Genomic DNA, 19,406 nt, shown 5'->3' with positions numbered 1-19,406 from the left:
CTAATTCTCTGCACAAACTCAGTACTCAGCCACAAGCTCAATTGTCTACTGAATACAATACTGAAATATATAAGTATATAATTATAAATATATGCAAATAGTAGCTCCATCACTACATACTGTTCTATTATTGTATCCTGAAAGGTTTGTGTCTACTGGCTTTTGTTGGCCTTGGCATATCTTTAGAAAAAATAATGTTACCAAATATAAAGTAATGCTAAGTAATGGTTCATGCTTCATGCTTCAAAAGAGGCCTTAACCACGTATGTAGTCCAAACGTTTCAAGGACAGCTTTTAATTTCCTTTCTTTACCCTGATTTTTGCAGAAATGGTTGAGCTTTAAAAGAGCAGGGAGACTAGCTTACATATATATGTAAGCTAGTATATTATTATTATTATTAATATTATTATTAATACTTGGATGAAACGATTCCTTCATTAATTGCTAATAATTAGGCTAACCTCTGATATGAGTGACCTTCACAGATTTACCATGATTCATTTCCCGCGGTGCTGTTGGTAAACCCCTGTGGCTAAATTTGACTGCGAACGAGGGGGCGGGATGAAGGGGAGTGTCAGTGGTTTCTTGATGACGACGCTTTTGTGATGTCAGAAGTGTTACAATCTACAAAAGAGCTTAAATTAAAGCAGAAAAGTCAGCTTCTCCTTCAGGGAACAACACTGGTAAAGTCCCAGCACCACACCGGGCTCCTGCGCTGTCAATGTTACAGTTTCCTGAGCTTTAAGGTTTTGTTGGGACGAAGTGTCGTTACCCATACTTGAACGGCTATGATCTTACTTACTAGTGTTACTAAACGCAATACTTTGCACTGAAAGATAAAAGCAACAGAACACATCCAGCTCTCTAAGACGGCACAACACCTTTTGTTGGATCTTTTATTTCAGTTCTGTGTTTCCCTGCAGACTGCCACCATGGTTGCCTTGGCACTGATGTTTGCTGTGGTCGTCATCAAATGTGTTTGTGGAAGACCTCCATTACCTCCTCTGCCTATGAAAGGTGAGCACGCCCTATATTATGCTGCACATGCTGTTTATAACAACAAGAGTGTTACTTTTCAGACTGTAAATCAGTATCTCGTTTGGTACTTTAAAGATTTACCAAAATTCTCGAGTGCAACCCCAGTTTAAGGTCGAAACGATTTCATTGTCCTGTCTACATTTCACTTGGACATTGTTGCATGTACAGTAAACAAGTGTAGTCAACTTGAGTAGATATACAACAATCAGCCATAACATTATAACCACCCTCCTAATATTGTGTAGGTCTCCCTTGTGCCTCCAAAACAATTGTGACTCATCAGAGAATGGACATGGGCCTTCTGAGGGTGTCCTGTGGTGTCTGGGAACAGGATGTTGTTAGTGGGGGGACCTTTGAGGGGAGGGGCCTCTGTGGATCATCCCACAGATACTTGATCAGTTTGGGATCTAGTGAATTTGGAGGCCAAGTCAACACCTTGTGCTGTTCTTCATGTTTTTTTAGTTGTTCCTGTTTTTGTGTGTGTGCCTGTGTCAGGCTGCATCCTGCTGGGGATGGCTGCTGCCATCAAGAAGTGTCATTACTATGGGTATGGGGGTGTCTGGTCTGGTCTAGGTGAGTGTTACGTGTCTAAGAAACATCCACACAAACGAACGCCAGGTCCAAACGTTTCCCAGCAGAACACTGAATTATCACAAGATGGTCAATGTCATTGACTTAACCTGTCGGTGGTCATAATGTTATGGCTGATTGGTGTGTTAGGCAACATGTAACAAGATTTTTTTTCCTTGAAAAAATGAGTTGATGAGTTGATGGGCGGAAAAAGATGTGGATTTGAGCAACTCTGACAAGGGCCAGATTTTGATGGCGAGACAATGCTGGCTCTGAGTATCTCCAAAAACTGCAGCTCTTGTTGGTCTCCAGAGATCAGTATCTATTAAAAGTGGTGAAAAGCCACTGCCGAAAGTGCCTACAACGTGCACAAGACCACGTGAGCATTAGAACCTGGACTACTGGGAATACCTGCCACCTGGATGGATTCTTCTGTGAAGAAGGGAAGTTGAAGGAGGAAGTTTGATGCTTTAGACAATATTTTGCTTGGGTCCTGCCTTTCATGTGGATGTTACCTCAACACGTACTGTACCACCAACCTCAACATTGCTGCAGACCATGTACAACCCTTTCATGGAGACATATATTCCCTGATGTCAGCAGGATCCCTGTCACAAAGCAATAACGGTTCCGGAATGGTTTGAGGAACATATCAAAAGTTATTGACTTGGCCTTCATATTCCCCATAACTCCGTCCAATTTAACACCTGTGGGATGTGCTGGAGAAACAAGTCTGATCCATGGACGCCCCACCTCGCAACTAGCAGGACTTAAAAGATCTGCTACTCATGTCGTGGTGCCAGATTGTGGTATCTGGCACACCTTCAGAGGTCTAGTGCCTCGACAAGTCCGGGCTAAAGGGAGACCAACACAATATGAGTCAGGTCGTCATGGCTGATTGGTGTACAACCACTACTCTGCCTCCCCCCCAGAATGTTACCACCTCATGTTAAGAACCGGGGGCTGAATATATTAGCAATCCAATGAATGTCTGTAACTGTAAGAACGATTTTGAATGTTGTTTTCGACAGCAGACGGCTGCTACATGGCGACTGAAGAGGTGGAGATAGTCCGAGGGGAGGGCGAGGCCGCAATCCTCTACTTCCCGATGTTTATGCGAGCTCTTGAAGTGCGCAAAATCACCCCTCCGACAACACAGTACCTCATCAGCAAGGAGAATGGGACCGAGGCTTTGACCTATAAGGTCAAGGGACGTGTCCAGCAACACAACGAACAGTTGTGGTTCCTCCCAGCCCGGGTTTCAGACTCAGGAAATTACACCTGCACCTACAGGTATTGACCAAAACAGCACTTTCATATTTTTGTACTCTGCTGACCTTCAAATAGTGGAAGGGGATTTTAAAAGAATTACGCCATTGCAACTAACAAGTGACAAGACAGTTTCTCCTCACAGCTAAAGGTTTTCTCCCCAATTTGGCAAGAACACAGTAACAGCTAAAAACAGTGGAATCTATTGCAAAGACAGGGACCAATTATTAAGTAACGAGGGATTCAAATATAAAAATATACAAAAAAAAAAGTTGCGTTGTTATTGTTAATTTATTCTGAAAATGTTAAATAACCAAAACAGCATCTCCCCGGCTTTAAAACGTCTAGACGAAGACTTGCGAGATTTTGTCACTTGCAACATATTTGTTTTTTCCACCTGTATGTTAATATTTCTGTCCCCGATTGTGTCCCTAGAAACGAAACCTACTGCATTACTGGCAGAATCACGCTATATGTGTACGAGTCCACCCCAGGGAACATTGGTAAACTGTCCTACCTGGTGTCAGCCATGGTGGGAGAAGAGCTGAGTTTCAGTTGTCCATCTCTAAATAACTTCAACGAGACAGAGAGACTGATAAAGTGGTACAAGGTGAGCGAAAAAAAAAACAAAAAAACAAACCCTTTATACTCCTATTGCTTATCAGCTTCAGTAGTTGGAATTTTCAAAATAAAAGCCCGCTCTATATTGCTTTAAACACTCCAAATTTAATTATTTTTTGCCTGACTCTGAATTAAACAAGTTCCAAGAATCTCATAAAATCCTACATGAATTGGTTTAGCAATGTTATTTTTTATTTTATTCCAACAAAGATACTCACAATTGATAGCAAGCGGTTATTAAGATACTAGAAAGAGGAGCTGCAGAATAATTTAATGGAAGTTAAAGTCATTGCCACTAACGGCCAGCAGAGGTCAACAAAAATCACATATGAGGCGACGGGCCCTAAATCAGAATCAGAATCAGCTTTAATGACCAAGTATGTGCACATACAGGGAATGTGTTTTTGCACACGCAATAACTTCGCCTAATTCAATAACTATTATTACATCTTCACATCAAACGTGTCCATATGCTGTAAAAACCATACTTATTTACCATAATATTTATGCCACGTGCACTCACTGCCTATTGCACTTCTGGTTGGATGCTAAACTGCATTTCGTTGCTCTGTACATGTACATGTGTAATGACAATAAAGTTGAATCTAATCTAATCTAATCTAATCTAAAAAAAATCCTCATGTAGACCCATTTATCTGTTCATTTAGATCACGAGTTCTAAACCACACTCTCAGCCCTAATAATATGGATAATGCCCTGCTCTTTCTCCATGTGTGACACAATATGTTGCTCCCCGATAGGAGCCCAGCCCTTCTGCTCTGCAGCAAGGCAAGGCACGATCCTTCTTCCAGGACGGACGAAAACTAATGATCCCTGCTCTGAAGCTATCCCATGCAGGAGTCTACACCTGCCAGCTGAGAGTGCTCATCAACAACCAGCGGTACAACGTCAGCAGAGTCATCGTGTTGCACGTGCAAGGTCGTTGACGCAATGCGATGTCTTTTATGCATGGCCACATTGAACAGTGAAAATCGAAAGACAAATATGGCTTGTTAGCTGAAATGTAGCTATGGCATGTTCTTATATTTTTATATTATTATCAGGCAGTAGTAGGCAGACTGGGAACAAACATGCTCCAATATAGATATTAAGTTTTCAGAGCAATGGACTGCCCCTGTTTTATTTATTAGGATTAATATATTTTTAAGTAAAACACAGTGCCAAATATTCAACCATGTCATTTATAACTGCATTAACCTTGCAGGATTGTTAGGACAATAAGGACTAAGGTCAAAATGAGTACCAACAGCACCGATACTTTGGTCTGCGAGGCTCTTGCCATATTTGCCATAAAGGCCAGGACTGGTACTAGGTACTGCTTACAACTAGTCGTAATTCCAGCCATATTTGTGCTCCATTTAACCCTTTAATGTCCAGTTATTGATTAATTAAAGACGATTCTCAAAAGAGTCAATGAATCTACACATAGTCCAGACACAGGGGAATTAAATGGTTATGAGTAACAAGCATATGCATTCATTCACTGAAAATGGCACAAGTCTGCCATCTACTGGCCTAACTGATCCAAATGAATCACAGGGAACAGAAACTCACCCGAAAACTCAACAAACACGCTGTTACCTGGAATTAAATCTTCTCATTATAGTGTGAATTAAGCCATAGCTGTTATCTCAAGAGTTGCTTATTTGGATGTGTGAATTTGTATATTCCAGGCACAGACCCTGAAATCACTACCACCATTAAAACTAACTTCCCCATGACCTCTGACCCAGGACTAATCACCCACAGCACTGCCCCAGGTGAGTTTTTTTTTTTTTTTTTTTTTTTGTCTATTTTAAAACAGAATTTCCTTGTAGGAGCCATTAAATTGATGATATTCACCTCTTTGTCTTAGCTCCAGTAATTCAGCCACCCAAGATTGTACTACCAATTAACGGAACTGTTTTTGAAAGTTCTCATGGTGAGTAATGAAAAATAATAAGTCCTCTCGTATGGAAGAATATCTAGTTTATATTTGACAAAGACTTAACATGGATTTGCTCTTTGACTTGATTCAGGCTCAGGAGTGGAGCTGTTCTGCCACGTGGTCACTGAATGTCAAGTGGCGGACTCCACTACAGTCGCATGGCTGGTAAACGGCCAGTCGGTGGAGTCATCGTACCTCGACAGGCGCTCTCTGCAGGGCGGGAGGAGGTAACTGGTTGTTTTCAAACAGATGAGAACTGAACCCAAGTGTTTGTGCTGGTTAGGAAAGTGAGGAACGTGAACAAGAACTTAATCTAAGTTAAACCTTATAAGGGCGACGCAGGCAGTTACCCTAAAAACAAAGCATAAACTAGACGTGGAAGATAAAGAGTTGTAACAGCCATGGCACAAGTGAATTCAGTAAAAACACCTGGTTAGGCTACGCACTGCAGTGCATAATGTAAATTCCCTAAAATAAATACTACACACGATACTTAAAACACTTGGAGGTGAATGATATGTGCACGTGCTGCCATCGCATTGCACCCGATTCAGTTTTAATTGACCTTTTTCTTTTAGCTAGGTTTCCAAACAAATTACAAGGAAATACGAATTAAGGCCCGTCTCCATCTGCAAATGTTAATTAAGTCTTATCGTGCAAATACTAGGACTGGACTTGTCAAGTTAAACCATGCGGCAGCACTCATTTCTATTATTTATGTCTGCGTCCTGTTTCCAGGGTAACCAGGGTGTCGTCAGGCTGCCAGATCGAGCTGAGGCTAATCGTGACAGGAATAACGGAAGAGGACGTGAACACGGAGATGAAGTGCGTCGCTCAGAGCGCCGGAGGGAGACAGGAAGTTGTGGCACTGCTTCAACTAGAGGGTGAGTTGTCTTTGTGTATATGAAGTGTTTGCGTGGTAAGGCCCTACCGAAACTATTCTGTCACTGATTAAAAGGTGTCAACCAGTGGAAAAAAATGAAATATTTATGACAAACACTGTTGTTTTGGATCAATAAGGATGGAACACATCTAGGAAAGGTTAACTGAGTAGGTTCAGAGATACAAACATTTGTGTGGCTCGTCTTTGGCGAAATTTTGACTAAAGTTTGGGGAAAGTTTCAGTCGCTATTGTTCTTCACTATAGTGAAGCAGGAAGTGACTGGCAAAATAGAAAACAGCGCCAACTAGTGTTTGGGTGGTGTTTTTACAGAGTGAGCCAGGAGGCACAGGCGTAGGCTACACACGTAGGTTACACCGTCTATGTCCCGCAGTACCCTAAAAGAGCCTTATGTTTTAGTGGAATTTACTGGAATTATCCTTTGAACTGATTAAGAAAACCAGATCTTACCTATGCCTCTCTTCACAGACTCCACGTTTACATGGCTGGTTGTAGGTGTGGTGGCCTTGTCCTGCTTCCTGACAGTGGTTTCCATCTTCCTCTACATCCTCTTCAAACCTAAGAGGAAAAAGAAAATGGATTACGTCCTGGCTCGGCAGATCAGCACCTTCTAGCTGAGCTCGTCCACACACTCCCTTCACAAACAAAGAAGACCTCCTTTAATGTGTTCCTGTCTTGTCAAATTAAGTCTTTCATGCACTGTATGCACGTCATGTCATGCACTGGCACCACCATGTCGGGTCTGGTGTTTATCTGATTTTTATTTTTTTTTACACTATGTAATATGTGCTTAGGTGGCACTTAATGCATTTGGTTTATCTACTGTATGAAGCTGCAGCCAAATACCTCACCTGTAATACCGAACAAACAACTGATGCAACACCAAAGTAGTCAAAAGAATACAAAAGCCACATAATCCAAACCAACAGCTCAATTATGGAGCTTTGCAAACATACTGTTTACTTCAGAGCAATTTTATTAATTTAACTGCCTGTTTGTTACTGTATAACGGAATTTGTTTAGCTTAGTATTAAAACTTCTCAAATACATATTAATAAATGCTTTAAATGATCATCTACAGCTACAGATATGTTGTTGTATTGGACTGAGTCATATACGCAGTAAAATAGCCGCTGAGTGTGCAATAAATGTTCTCAGGGAAGCATTTTGAATAGTAGGAAAGAGTTTAAATTCATCTGCATATCTTCATTTAAATCAACATTCACAGCTGGCAATCCTCAAATAAAGTGGTTTAACCATGTGTAGCACATAACAGTCATTATGTCGTACTATTGCAAACACAACAAATAATAAAAGGTTTTACATCTGTCATATTCAGTACTTCAGTTTAATGGAGGATTTTGTTTTGTTGGTTTTCACTTGACAAGAAATAAGAACATGAAAGAAGTGCCAGTTTAACAAATTTAAACTCTCATAATCTGTGTAAATTCCAGAGAACCCGTAGTCCACAAAAACACAGCCACGCCAATGCACGCATGAATCCACCTTTAAAACCACATCCTTTGTCAGGGTTTTTAGCTTCACGTAAACAGTGGCACCGTGGGAAACCCCACACCGACATAGAGATGTTACCATGTTACCCATGCGCATCTTTACCGGCTTGCTCCGTGGCGTACACGGCAGCAACACAAAGTGATTGCAAATTAAAAAAAAAAATAAATAAATAAATAAAAACACACACAGTTAATGATGCATACTGAAGGTGAAAAAAAAATAAAAAAAATAAATAATGTGCACTCACTTGCCAAAACATTAGGTACGCTAGTTAGTGATTCAGAGTGCATCAGTCAGTGTATTTGCAGGTGATCTCATGTTTCTCATGTCTCAGCCTGACTATAATTAAAACCAGAATTATGGGATACAGCTGCAGTGGATAGACTGGAACATATTATACTGACAGAACAGGCTACACAACAGATTATTAACAACAGTATAAGCAGGTGAATAAAACTCTTAAGTGCTGTGGGAGATATTTGCACGGTGCAAATCACGCTCCCCCCCTCGCCTCCTTGTCTCCTCCTCCCCTCCAGCTCCGTTGTCCGATTGTTGGAATAACTTCTTAAGTTATCTGTAGCGTTCTTAAGTTCAAGTCCAAACACCACCATTACTGCATGTGACGTCCACACAGGCTCCACAACTACACTCCGCTGCTCAACATAAATACATTCCTGCCAAGTTAAGATACATATAGATGAGAGATATTTTCCTTGGAATAAATAAGTAAATAACTAAATCAAATCTTTCCCACATTCACTTTGTCCACACATTTTTGCAAAATGTTTCACGGACGCCGGCGTGCACAAAGCTGCAGAAATTCCCACCTCAGAGCGCTGCTCTGTTCGCGACTTGCGTTTCTCACCAAATCAGTGAATTTTGAATCATGACCCGTGCACGCAGAAGAAAGGGGAAAAAAAAAAAACTTGTGGTTGCAGTCTTTCCGCTAAATGTTTTCCACGGCGCATCCTGTGTATGAATGTGAATTACCGTTGGATTGTGATTGAAGCTGTTTTTTGGGTGGAATTTGGCTGGTTATTCCTTTTTGGGAAAAGGAAAAATAGACTATTTTTCAGATGCCATCAGTTGTTGATAAAGTCTTAAATCTCATAGTATATAGATGAGATAGCATGTTCAGTCATATCCTATAAAAAGGCTTATTTTTCCTATAGTTATAGTAATGTGTGATATATATATATATATATATATGTATAAATTAAATGTTTAAAACCGTGCTGTGTTTTGCGTTAAATTGTTTTTGAGAGTTAATATTCTTCACAGTTATTTTTTTTACTTCTGGTAACTTCTTTGGTTTGAGACTTGGGGGATTTTTTTTCATTTCATGATGGTTTAATGGCGTGTCGAAAGCAAAGGACCAAAAGCTGAGAGGTGAAAACCACACGCGCACACACACAACATACAAACACACACACACACTCTCTCTCTCTCTCGCTCTCTTCAGCCTCTCCGTCTATATTTGTTTGTGCTTTAATCTCATGGAGGTGGGACAGAGCCGGCGAATCATTGGCTGAGACGCCACTCGGCAGGTTTCTTTTGAGCGGTCTGCCGTGTGGTGTAAACTCATTCATCCTTCCTCTCTCTCTGTTCTGTGCCGCTTTCTCTGGAGGTGAGTAACTATTTTCTTCTCATTTGCGCTTATCTCTAGAAAAGATTTCTTTTGTCTTCGAAAATACGAACTCAGCCACTTATCTGTTTACCTTTATAGAAACGTGAGGGATTCAAAAAAAACAAAAAAAAAAAACATTCACGGTTGAATGTTTATACTTTCAGAGAAGTGTGTTGCGCTTCTACCCGCAAAGGAAACATGCTTCCTTTTACACTACATTAGCGGCACGTTCTCTAACACATTTCACACAGAGATCTGTGCATAGATTACAACAAATAAACAACAGAATGTACCTGAAATATGCCTTTAAGTTTCAGCCAAATGGCACTTAAACTAAAAAAAGACCGTTATACAAAAGCAAAAGTGTCAGATTAAAGGCGATTTAAATTAATGCACATGCTGGATGTTTATTGTGGAAAACCACGCCGATCATTTCTCTGCTTTCGCCTCGATTGTTGAACCTTGACGTTGTATTTCTCCATTCGTGCATTTTTGCACATGCATGGACTGACCTTGACGACATGTGGTCTGGAGCTTCGTGCGTGGCCACATCTGTATCTAAATGTTCCAGATATCAGCCACTGTACTTTGTTTGTTGATTAAGCATCTATTAGAATATCTGTTTAGTCTATTAGGCTGACTGTTCATTTGCTCTGGATTTCCGTTACTTTACTACTGAATCATTTTCCGACTTTCTCACAACTTTATCTGATTGCTGCTATTTTAAGCATCCTCTGAGATGCGGCACAGTGCAGTCCGATGCATGCTTGTGCCTCCCACTTAATGCCAGATCTAATTAAATGTATTTGCTTTACATAATAAAAAGCCGCAGTGGAAAAATCAGAGATAAACAAGCACGCCTGGAAACTCACAGCCCCTCTCACCACAAAACCACCACAGGGCAAACAGGTCAACTGTAAAGCAGCACTGTATAGTCAAGGTAGTCACATTTGCGCGCGTCGCAATAGGAAGGGTAATTCCCATCATTTTCCCTTTCTTTGCTAAATGAGTCACGCATTTTTTGATAACCTCCCACGAACTAAATGCCTTCAGCCTAAACCAGTTCAATGATATCCCTGACGGCTCTGACTGCTCTTGGAAGGCCATTTAAACATAACACATGGGCATTTCCTCTCTTAAGATCTGAGTTTTGTCATTTCTATTAGAAAATTCCCACAGATTTGAGGTGCTTCCTGATACTGCACCATTAATTTTAAAGATATTTCCTCAGATGTGGTTAAAAAAAAAAGCGGCTTAATGGGAGGACATGAGAATCGGATGCAGAGTGTTCCATCTAATGACCAAAAAAATTAAAACCAGTGGCCGAACCAGAATTAAACCACACAAAAGCATGCACAGCTTGTGAAAGAGAAGCTAAAAATGACTGATGATTAATAGAAGAGAATATAGAATCATCAGGGGAAACGGGAGGGACAGAATCTGAGAGAGAGCGACAGAAAGGCTTGGCCTCGTGAAGCATGTGAACTTCCAAAAGACTCCAAATATTAACATACACTGCCCTAAATGTGGCGTCGTCGGTGGAGTGAACAGGCTCTTGTTTTATTTATTTAATCTGGAAGAATTTTGGTACTGAGAACGCCAGAACAATTTACTGCACTTAAGACTTAAGATCAGGTTTCTGGTAGATTGTGAACATTCATAATTTAAGAAAGAATTATTTTTCATGGTCAAATTCAAGCACTTTTCAAGCACTTTTAAGGGTCAGTTTCAGAATTTTCCAGCACCTTATTGCTGGGGTAAAATACATATCTACAGGAATATATGTACTGATGATTATTTTTTTCCACTTTTTATCACAATTATGTACATTGTATTATGCTGTAAACATCTAAAATGATGTTGCATAATAGCAAAAAGTTTAGAAATTAAAGGAGAACAGTTTTATGCAAAAAAAGGGAAGCCGCTTGACGTTCTTCAGGCACACTTGTACCGAGACTAGTAGTGTAAAACCCAGATCTTTTGAGGGATTTGGATCAATCTGAGTCACTCACTGATATGAGCTGGGTTTTGCGAGTCACTTGAGTCACTGGACCCAAAATGGCCTGATTGTGAAAGAAAGTGTTTCCAGTACAATCACTCGAGACATAATGAAGTATAACACCTAATAAAGGATTATTACAGTTACCTGTTATTGTCATTTATCAGTTGTGATACATAGCCACTGAAAATCATATCAAGTATCTTACATAAGCCTAAACCTAAAGCACAAAATTAAGCTGTGCAAAAAAAAAAAAAAAAAAAGGCTCCAGTGAAATTTAACTAGAAGAAAACAGACATTCTTGTCTGTGATTAATGGTCTAAATTTTAAAATATGGTCAGTTTTTTTCCGTCTTTAGACTGGCTATAAGCGGCAACAGATTAAGAGCATTTGTGTTTTCTCTGAGATGAGAATGATCCCTGAGTCGGTTCATTTTCGTTTCTCTGCCGACCGAGCGAGTGGCTGTTGACTCCCGGCTCTCGGTTAAGCAGTGACTCATGAGTAGCAAATCCGCAGCGGACTCATGAGTGCTGAGTGGAGTTTGCGCTGCTTGCTAGTGGTCAAGTCGGGTAGTACATTTTGCTTCTCTGCCGAGTGAGATAAGTTGATAAGATTAAATGGTGCCGTTTATTAATTATTTATCAATCAAATGTGGTAGGACTCAACTGAGCCGGTTCAATAGACGTCTAGATTCATGATTCTTGAGTCTTCTTTGGTGGCCGGTTCAATGAGCCGGATCCCGAATCTTTTTTCCACCGCTAATCTCCACATACGGTTCTCTTACCAATTTTATTTATCCTGGTGATAAGCAAACTATCCATTCTTTTGTGAAAGACACAGAGTTATAATGTCAAGCACTTTCAAGCACTTAAACTAAAATCCAAGCACTTTTCAGACCTTGAAAACACAACATTGAAATTCAAGCATTTTCAAGGATTTCAAGCACCCGTACGAACCCTGCTGACATAAAACCGACAAACTGAAGCCACATAACAGTTTACCTGCTTGTGACTTATAGTACAGCGGGCACGGGGCGTGCCAGTCATCAAGCAAGCCTTTGCTTGAACTGCAGGTTGAAGACATGCGGTGATGATCTGAGTTTCAATTCTGCATATATGCAGAATTGAAACCACAAGCTGCTAGTCAGCACTTTACGAGGGTGAGAACCTCAGCGGCACTTAGTTGCACCTAGCCAAGGATGCTGTAGCCATTTAAGGCTATGTTATATTGTTGGGCTTAGAGTGAGTGTTTTGAATTTGGTCGTTAGTTAATTTAATTTCAGTTCAGATTTGATAGAGCCTGTGTATAGGCCTACTACCATGTGTATGTTTGTCCTGGTTCATTTGCTTGGTAGGCAATCTATTTTTTACCTTACTTGCATTTCTTAAAGATCATTAGGGCCCAAGCAACGAAGTAGCAGGGGCCCAACGGGGCCATGCAACGGGAGTTGCAAGGACCCAATTGTTTTCGTACTTTCCGCTTCTTTCCTCCAATGAAATCATGCCTAAACATGCACGAAAAGTCCTGAAAATTTGCAGATACCTTTGTTCGCCCGAAAATTTTTATGTATAACTTATACATAAAATTATATACAGTATAAGTGCCTTGAGCACGGGCGAGGCAAAATGGCTCTGTAGTGCCATCTTCGGACCACCTCCTGAAGCCTGTTGCGTCTAAAAATCTGGAAATGTGTCACATATATGTAATATCCCAGGACGCACAAAAAAGTCAGTTGGAGCCATATTCTAAACCCAACAGGAAGTCTGTTATTTGATAAAACAGTGATAGTTGGACAAAACTTTGGTTGTGTCTTGGTTGCCCTCAGGCTTGATGCCTTATCAGATTGACTTCAAAATTTGAAATTAGGTTGTCGATAGATAGGCGAAGGAACCTGACACAAATTTTTTGACTTTTCGTCAAAGGAGAGTGCCCGTTCTGGCCCCTCAAAGTTTCATGACGCGCCATGAAACAGGAAGTTGCATTAAACGTGCTCAGTCCAAACTTTACAGTATTGTTAATGGTCCCTAACTGCACACATCTACACACAATTATTGTAACGCCACCTATTATGAACAGGAAATTTCTGATTTTGTATTGAGTTTGTAGTGTGACCTGCTGTTACTGTCAGGGTGATTGGATTCTCTTCAAATTTTGTCAGGACAGACTTAAGCTCATCGTGATGACTTAATGCGAAACTTGAGTGAGTTTTTGTTAAAATTTGGGCCTTTTCTGGTTGTGAAAGTGAAATGATTCACTGTCTTACTGATTCCATCATCATTTCAAGTAGTGTGCTAGTTTGTCCAGCAGATGGTGGCTCTCTGGTGGCTGTCTGTCAGTGTGTGTGTGTTTTGGTTAACCTGTAATAGTTGGTGAAGCTGTTTTAACATAATTTGATGCCACAGAGAGAATAATTATACAATTATTGTAGCACCACCTATTGACAACAGGAAATGTCTTATTTTGTAGTGTTTGTAGTGTGACCTGCTGTTACTGTCAGGGTGATTGGATTCACTTCAAATGTTGACAGTCCAGCAGATAGAGCCATTACATTTCTCTCTGGTGGGTTGTCTGTCTGTGAGTGTGTGTGTGTGTGTGTGTGTGAAGCTGTTTTAACATACTTTGATGCCACAGAGAGAATACATTCAAAACAGCCAGGATTTTCTCTGAAAAATACTGAATTGCACAGACTATGCATCATGCCACGGTGCACTGTTACTCCAGTGTATCCTCTCCATCCTTTGCTCTGTTCCCCTCTCCACTCTATACTGTCCTCTCCATCCTATCTTCTCCTGACCTGACTAACCTTTGCATCTGGATGTTTGATCCCAGGCATTACAGGGAAATGATAACAATATCAACAGGTATCTCACGCTTTCTTGAAAGCCGTTTTTATTAGCATGACTTCAGCAACATTTATCAAGAAGTTCCAGATAAAAGAAGTGGTTAGAAGATGAAGTAAATTTCTGACATATTGCATCAGAACAGAATGAAACCTTGTGATCAAAGTGTTAAAATGTGCTTATGTGGATTTATAATTAAACCTTAGCAAAAATACATTTCTCTCTAAATACTGCAGCATTGTCACTGCAGCACACTGTCACAATGACTGTGCAGCTGCTAGCCTGTGGCCGCAGTCTTAAAAATGGCATTGATATCAAACCTCTGTGAGTGTGTCGGAAACAGAGATCCTTTTCCTGTTCTTTGAGAGAAAACACTCCAGAGAAAAATGTCAGGAAGGGCCTTCTGATTCTGGTTAGTCACCCTATCTTCTCCCCTGTCCACCTCTGTTTTCCATCCTCTCATCCTCTCTCCTCCCCTCTCCAGCCCACCCCCCCATCCTCTCTTCCCCTCTCCAGCCTTTCTCCTCTTCTCTCCATTTTCCCATCCCCTCTCATCTGCTCCTTTCTCCTCCTCTCCATCCTCACCTTCTCTCTCTTCCCCTCGCCACCTTGCAGTGCCTGCAGAGATGATATACAGTGTATCATTTTAGTCAGCATCTCAGAGGGTTACTCACATATTGACTGTCCAGTTGGCCTTCATTAGTTTTAATGTTAAATATGTTATATATGGTTCATGTTAAAGATGAATAAATACATTTAAAGTAATCTGATGGCCAAGAGTCTTTTATAAGATGAGAAATGCAAATTATTTTTGAAGTACAGTCAAATGAAATGTGAAAATTATAGTTCGGTTATATGTAAATGAATTAACTGGTATCAATGCAAACATTAATTCATGTTAATTTAGATAAAGTAAACACATTAGGTTGGTTCAATTTCAATATATTATTTTGGTTCAACAACTGAAATGCTGAGAAAATCATTTGGACCATGGCAAAGATTTAAGGTTGGGTCAAGTGCAGTATTACTGTTTACATCAACATAAAATAATCAGGTCAAAACAAGTGACTCAATTTAGATTCTGTGAAGTCAAATATTTTAGATGTGATATCTGGACATCATTTTTTTTTTTTTAATTTAAGCAAGGTTATACTTTTTTCAGTGTAGTGATTTGGGATCACATAGTCTTCTCCTTATAATATATATATATATATATATATATATATATATATATATATATATATATATATATATAAGCAAAAATCCTACATATATATTTATAAATATATATAGGATTTTGCTTTGCTTAGCACCTGAGGCCTTCAAACCTTTTATGGCTCTTTATGTTTCTTGAACGTTTGATTGAAAGATTATTTATGGAGCGGTTTTTAAAGCTACAAAATGACACAGCTTAGTTTGTTTTGGGTTATCCAGTTCTGTTCTTCTAGGACAGAAAATCAAGCACCTGTTTTTGTTGTTAGCTAAAAGACTAATTTAAATTCACTTAAAATAAAAGAAGTAAAAGATAAATAATAATTATTAGAAAGATGTAGCCCAGTGTTCCATTTACGACTGCTTTGCACACCCAGCTACTTCCTCTTTTCTTCTGAAATACTAAATCAAGACCACTTGAAAAGGCAGGTGTGGAGTTGTGTGTGGTTTGTACGTGTCAAGGAAAGCACTATAAGTATCTTCACAGTTTTTTTTTATGTGCGCTTTTTAAGGTAGAAGAAAAAAGAAAAAACAAAATAGAAGAACATCCGACAAAGACAGAAGTTCAATTCAATTCAATTCTATTTATATAGCGTCAATAACAATACCAAATCGTCTCAAGACGCTTTACAAAAACCCGGCCTGAAACCCCCAGAGCAAGCCTGAAGGCGACGGTGGCAAGGAAAAACTCCCTTTTAACAGGAAGAAACCTTGAGCAGGACCCAGCTCATATGGAGGGACCCATCTGCCTAAGGCCAGCCGGGTACAGACAGAAGTGATCTGTATTAGTCGTTCAAAAGAAGAAAGTGCTACTAACTGCAAAGCCAGAGCTAAAAAAGAAACTCTAAAACATCGCTGGCCTCCCCTGAATCATGCAGTTGGTCTACAGTTTATTCCTTTGTCTATTTGAAGCATAGACTGTATATAAATACGGACACTGCATCCCCACTTCCTTGCATTGGCCAAACTGGTGCTATTTTCCCGGGGATACGGGCGGCGCCATCTCGCAGGTTTGTAGCCAGAGTCTGAGCAGTACGGTCCGAAATGCCCCGCCCACACTTTCTCCAGACTCACTTTTAATTTAATTAATACTATGCTCTGCTCTACCTACACTTACAAGGATTATACACTGTACTTATGTAATTTTATTTTTTTTTACAACTCTCACGGCCCCACGGGACGCTTCACGAAGCATGGCAACTGGTAGTCGCCATTATGTCACCTCCTGTTTCAACAGCGTCAAATAGCTAACTAAGACGAACCTTATCCAAACAACTGACACTTGAACATGCATCAACATTATATGAACTACCTAAAATAACAGAAAACATCATTGAAAACAATGTATTTGACGTTTTAGTTTGGTTCAAGTCCAATCCACTAACATGGAGGGGGTGGAGCTTATAACCTATACTGCAGCCAGTCACCAGGGGGAGCTCTATTTGCTTTGGCCTTTGAGAAGCAGTTCTGCCATCCATCTCTATACTGTCTATGATTTGAACATACAGATGAAATGAAAATCAGCAATGACACGAGCCTTCTGACTAGCTTTTGTAACTTCTTTTCATCTTCTCAGCTCTAAACTGAACATGCTGAAAAGTTAAATTAGAGGTGTTCAAGAATCTGACATGCGCAAAATTACTTGATGCATCAAAGCCTTAGAAATGATCAATAAAATTAGTTAACGAAATCATTTTAGAATCAGTCCACATACGCAATAATTATACATTCAATTCTCAAGTGTGTGAAGTAACTATTGATATAGACCCATATATATTCCTAGCTTTTGCTTGGCATCTTTAGTTATTCATTTCTTCACTGTAATAATGAGTTATTCCTTTAAACACACACACTGTACTAGGAAGTACTAAGGTACAACTGCAGTTGAAGCCGAGCTCTGTGACTCCAGCTTATTTACTAACTACTTAATTTGGGGCGGTTGTGGCTCAGTAGGTAGAGTGGGTTGTCCACAAAGGAGAGGTTTAGCGGTTCGATCCCCGAACCTCGTCCTTGATCAAGACAATGAACCCCACAGTTGCTCCAGTGTGTGAACGTGTGTGAGCGAATGGGTAGATGTGACTGTTAAGCGGTTTGAGTACCAGTAGGTAGAAAGGAGCTATATAAAAACAAGGTCATTTACCATTTAAGATATTTGATGCAAAACAAACACCTGAAAGTTGCGAGTGGTAAAAACCGAAAATAATATAAACCACAGCACCTGCTTCAGATTAACTGCAGTCGTGTTTAACCACCAGTACACCTACATCTACATCTTTTTTTGTACTTCCGTGTTTCTTTAGAAGTAGCTCCTGCAGTAGCGAGGTGTAGAGATGAGGGTTAGCGGTTTAGATTATATCTTTTCTTTGAACAACAGTTTCTTAGATTTTGTTGCTACCGTTTTTATCACGAAAGTTTCCGTTGCTACAGTGTAAAACCCTTGGCTTAGTTGAAACATATGCGTTGTATTGCAAATATGAGCACAAGCACTGCAGCAGACTTGGCCTCAAAAGTGACAGATAGCCACTTGCATATGGTGAAAGATGTGGATTTGATCAGCAACTATCTGCTAAAGCATCTGCTATCTGCCAAAGCATCTGCTATCTGCCGAAGCATCTGCTATCTGCTAAAGCATCTGCTATCTGACCAAAGCTTAAAACACAATACCGCTGGTGCACCCAGTTGAATTGTGTTGCACTGTATTGCACTGTCATTACACACCCTTCTGTTACATGCTCTGTTTAAGATTTAAAGGGGAACTACTGTTTTTACAACCTGGACCTTATTTCTAACATAAAATACGCTGCAAATACGCGCGCAACCGCAACAGTCGGCTTGTTTACTTGTAATTTGCTACATGCTATGGTTCGTCCACAACCTCAGAATCGGAAAAAATATTTAACCATGTTGCAAAAACTAGTATACACAAAAGTTATATGGGTGAGTGATCATATTTTATGCTACAAATAAGGTCCAGGTTGCAAAAAAAAGTAGTTCCCCTTTAAGGCTCGTCTCCACCTGTAAATGTCCATGAAGTCTTATCGTGCAAGAACTGTGACTGGTCAAGTTTTCTTTATGTCTGCGTCCTGATTCCAGGGTAACCAGGGTGTAAAAAAACTAGCAGTAGCAAATTACAGGTAAATAAGCCAACTGTCGCGGGTGCGCGCAACGGTCAGAGATGACATCGTCCAGGTCAGAAGACATCATCCGGGGTCTGTAGGTCAATCTACAGACCCCGGACGATGATAACAGGTAACTCCAGACTCAATGGGGAATAGCACTAGCGTATCATAACAGAATATTGGTGAAATTAACGGGTTTCGTGGCAGATAATGCGTTATTTAGAGGCTGCGACTCGGTGCCCCAGTCACTCCCACTATATGGATCTACGTTGATCTAATTATTTGCTTAACGAGTGCAAATGACACAAAAGTTATATGGGTGAGTAAACGACCGTATTTTAAGCTAGAAATAAGGTCCAGGTTGTAAAAACAGTAGTTCACCTTTTAAGCTTCTGGACAGTATCTTCTACTTTATTTCTTTAGTTCTTACCTTGATGTCCAGTCTGCTTTTTTATATTTTTTAATTAATTTGTACTTTTGTCCACAGTTCTTAAGTTTCAGTGGAGCCAAGGGCAACATTTTGATAATTAATTCAAATGAGCTCAAATAAATACTGCAACACTGACATTCTCTCAGTTTGTCGTCTTGTTCAAAAACAACTTTATTTAAACTGTCACTGGACAAACGTGACCAGACGTCTGGGGTTTAACATTGGCCAGTCAACTGACTCATACAGTGTGAGCATAGATGTTACATATTCAGACCGTGTGGGAAGGTCAATCAATCAATGTGTAGTTAGTCATTTA

General features: G+C 40.0%; 1 protein-coding gene across 1 annotated transcript; it reads left to right on the top strand.

Annotated features, from left to right (window-relative positions):
* Window positions 1-933: 933 nt before the first annotated feature.
* On the top strand, window positions 934-7,284 carry LOC311487643 (interleukin-1 receptor type 2-like; the record flags this gene model as incomplete). The annotated part of the gene is made up of 9 exons (XM_084543996.1): window positions 934-1,018; window positions 2,644-2,902; window positions 3,314-3,488; window positions 4,261-4,438; window positions 5,194-5,280; window positions 5,376-5,441; window positions 5,539-5,674; window positions 6,186-6,331; window positions 6,817-7,284. The coding sequence occupies 9 exons, from the start codon at window positions 934-936 to the stop codon at window positions 6,960-6,962; spliced, it is 1,278 nt and encodes a 425-aa protein (XP_084400122.1). The 3' UTR covers window positions 6,963-7,284.
* Window positions 7,285-19,406: the final 12,122 nt, after the last annotated feature.

The sequence above is a fragment of the Chelon labrosus genome (assembly GCF_963514085.1).
Source record: "Chelon labrosus genome assembly, chromosome: 5".
Classification (NCBI taxonomy): Eukaryota; Metazoa; Chordata; class Actinopteri; order Mugiliformes; family Mugilidae; genus Chelon; species Chelon labrosus.
The sequence above is the reverse complement of the archived record's forward strand: the minus strand, read 5'-3'. Positions and strand labels throughout refer to the sequence as shown.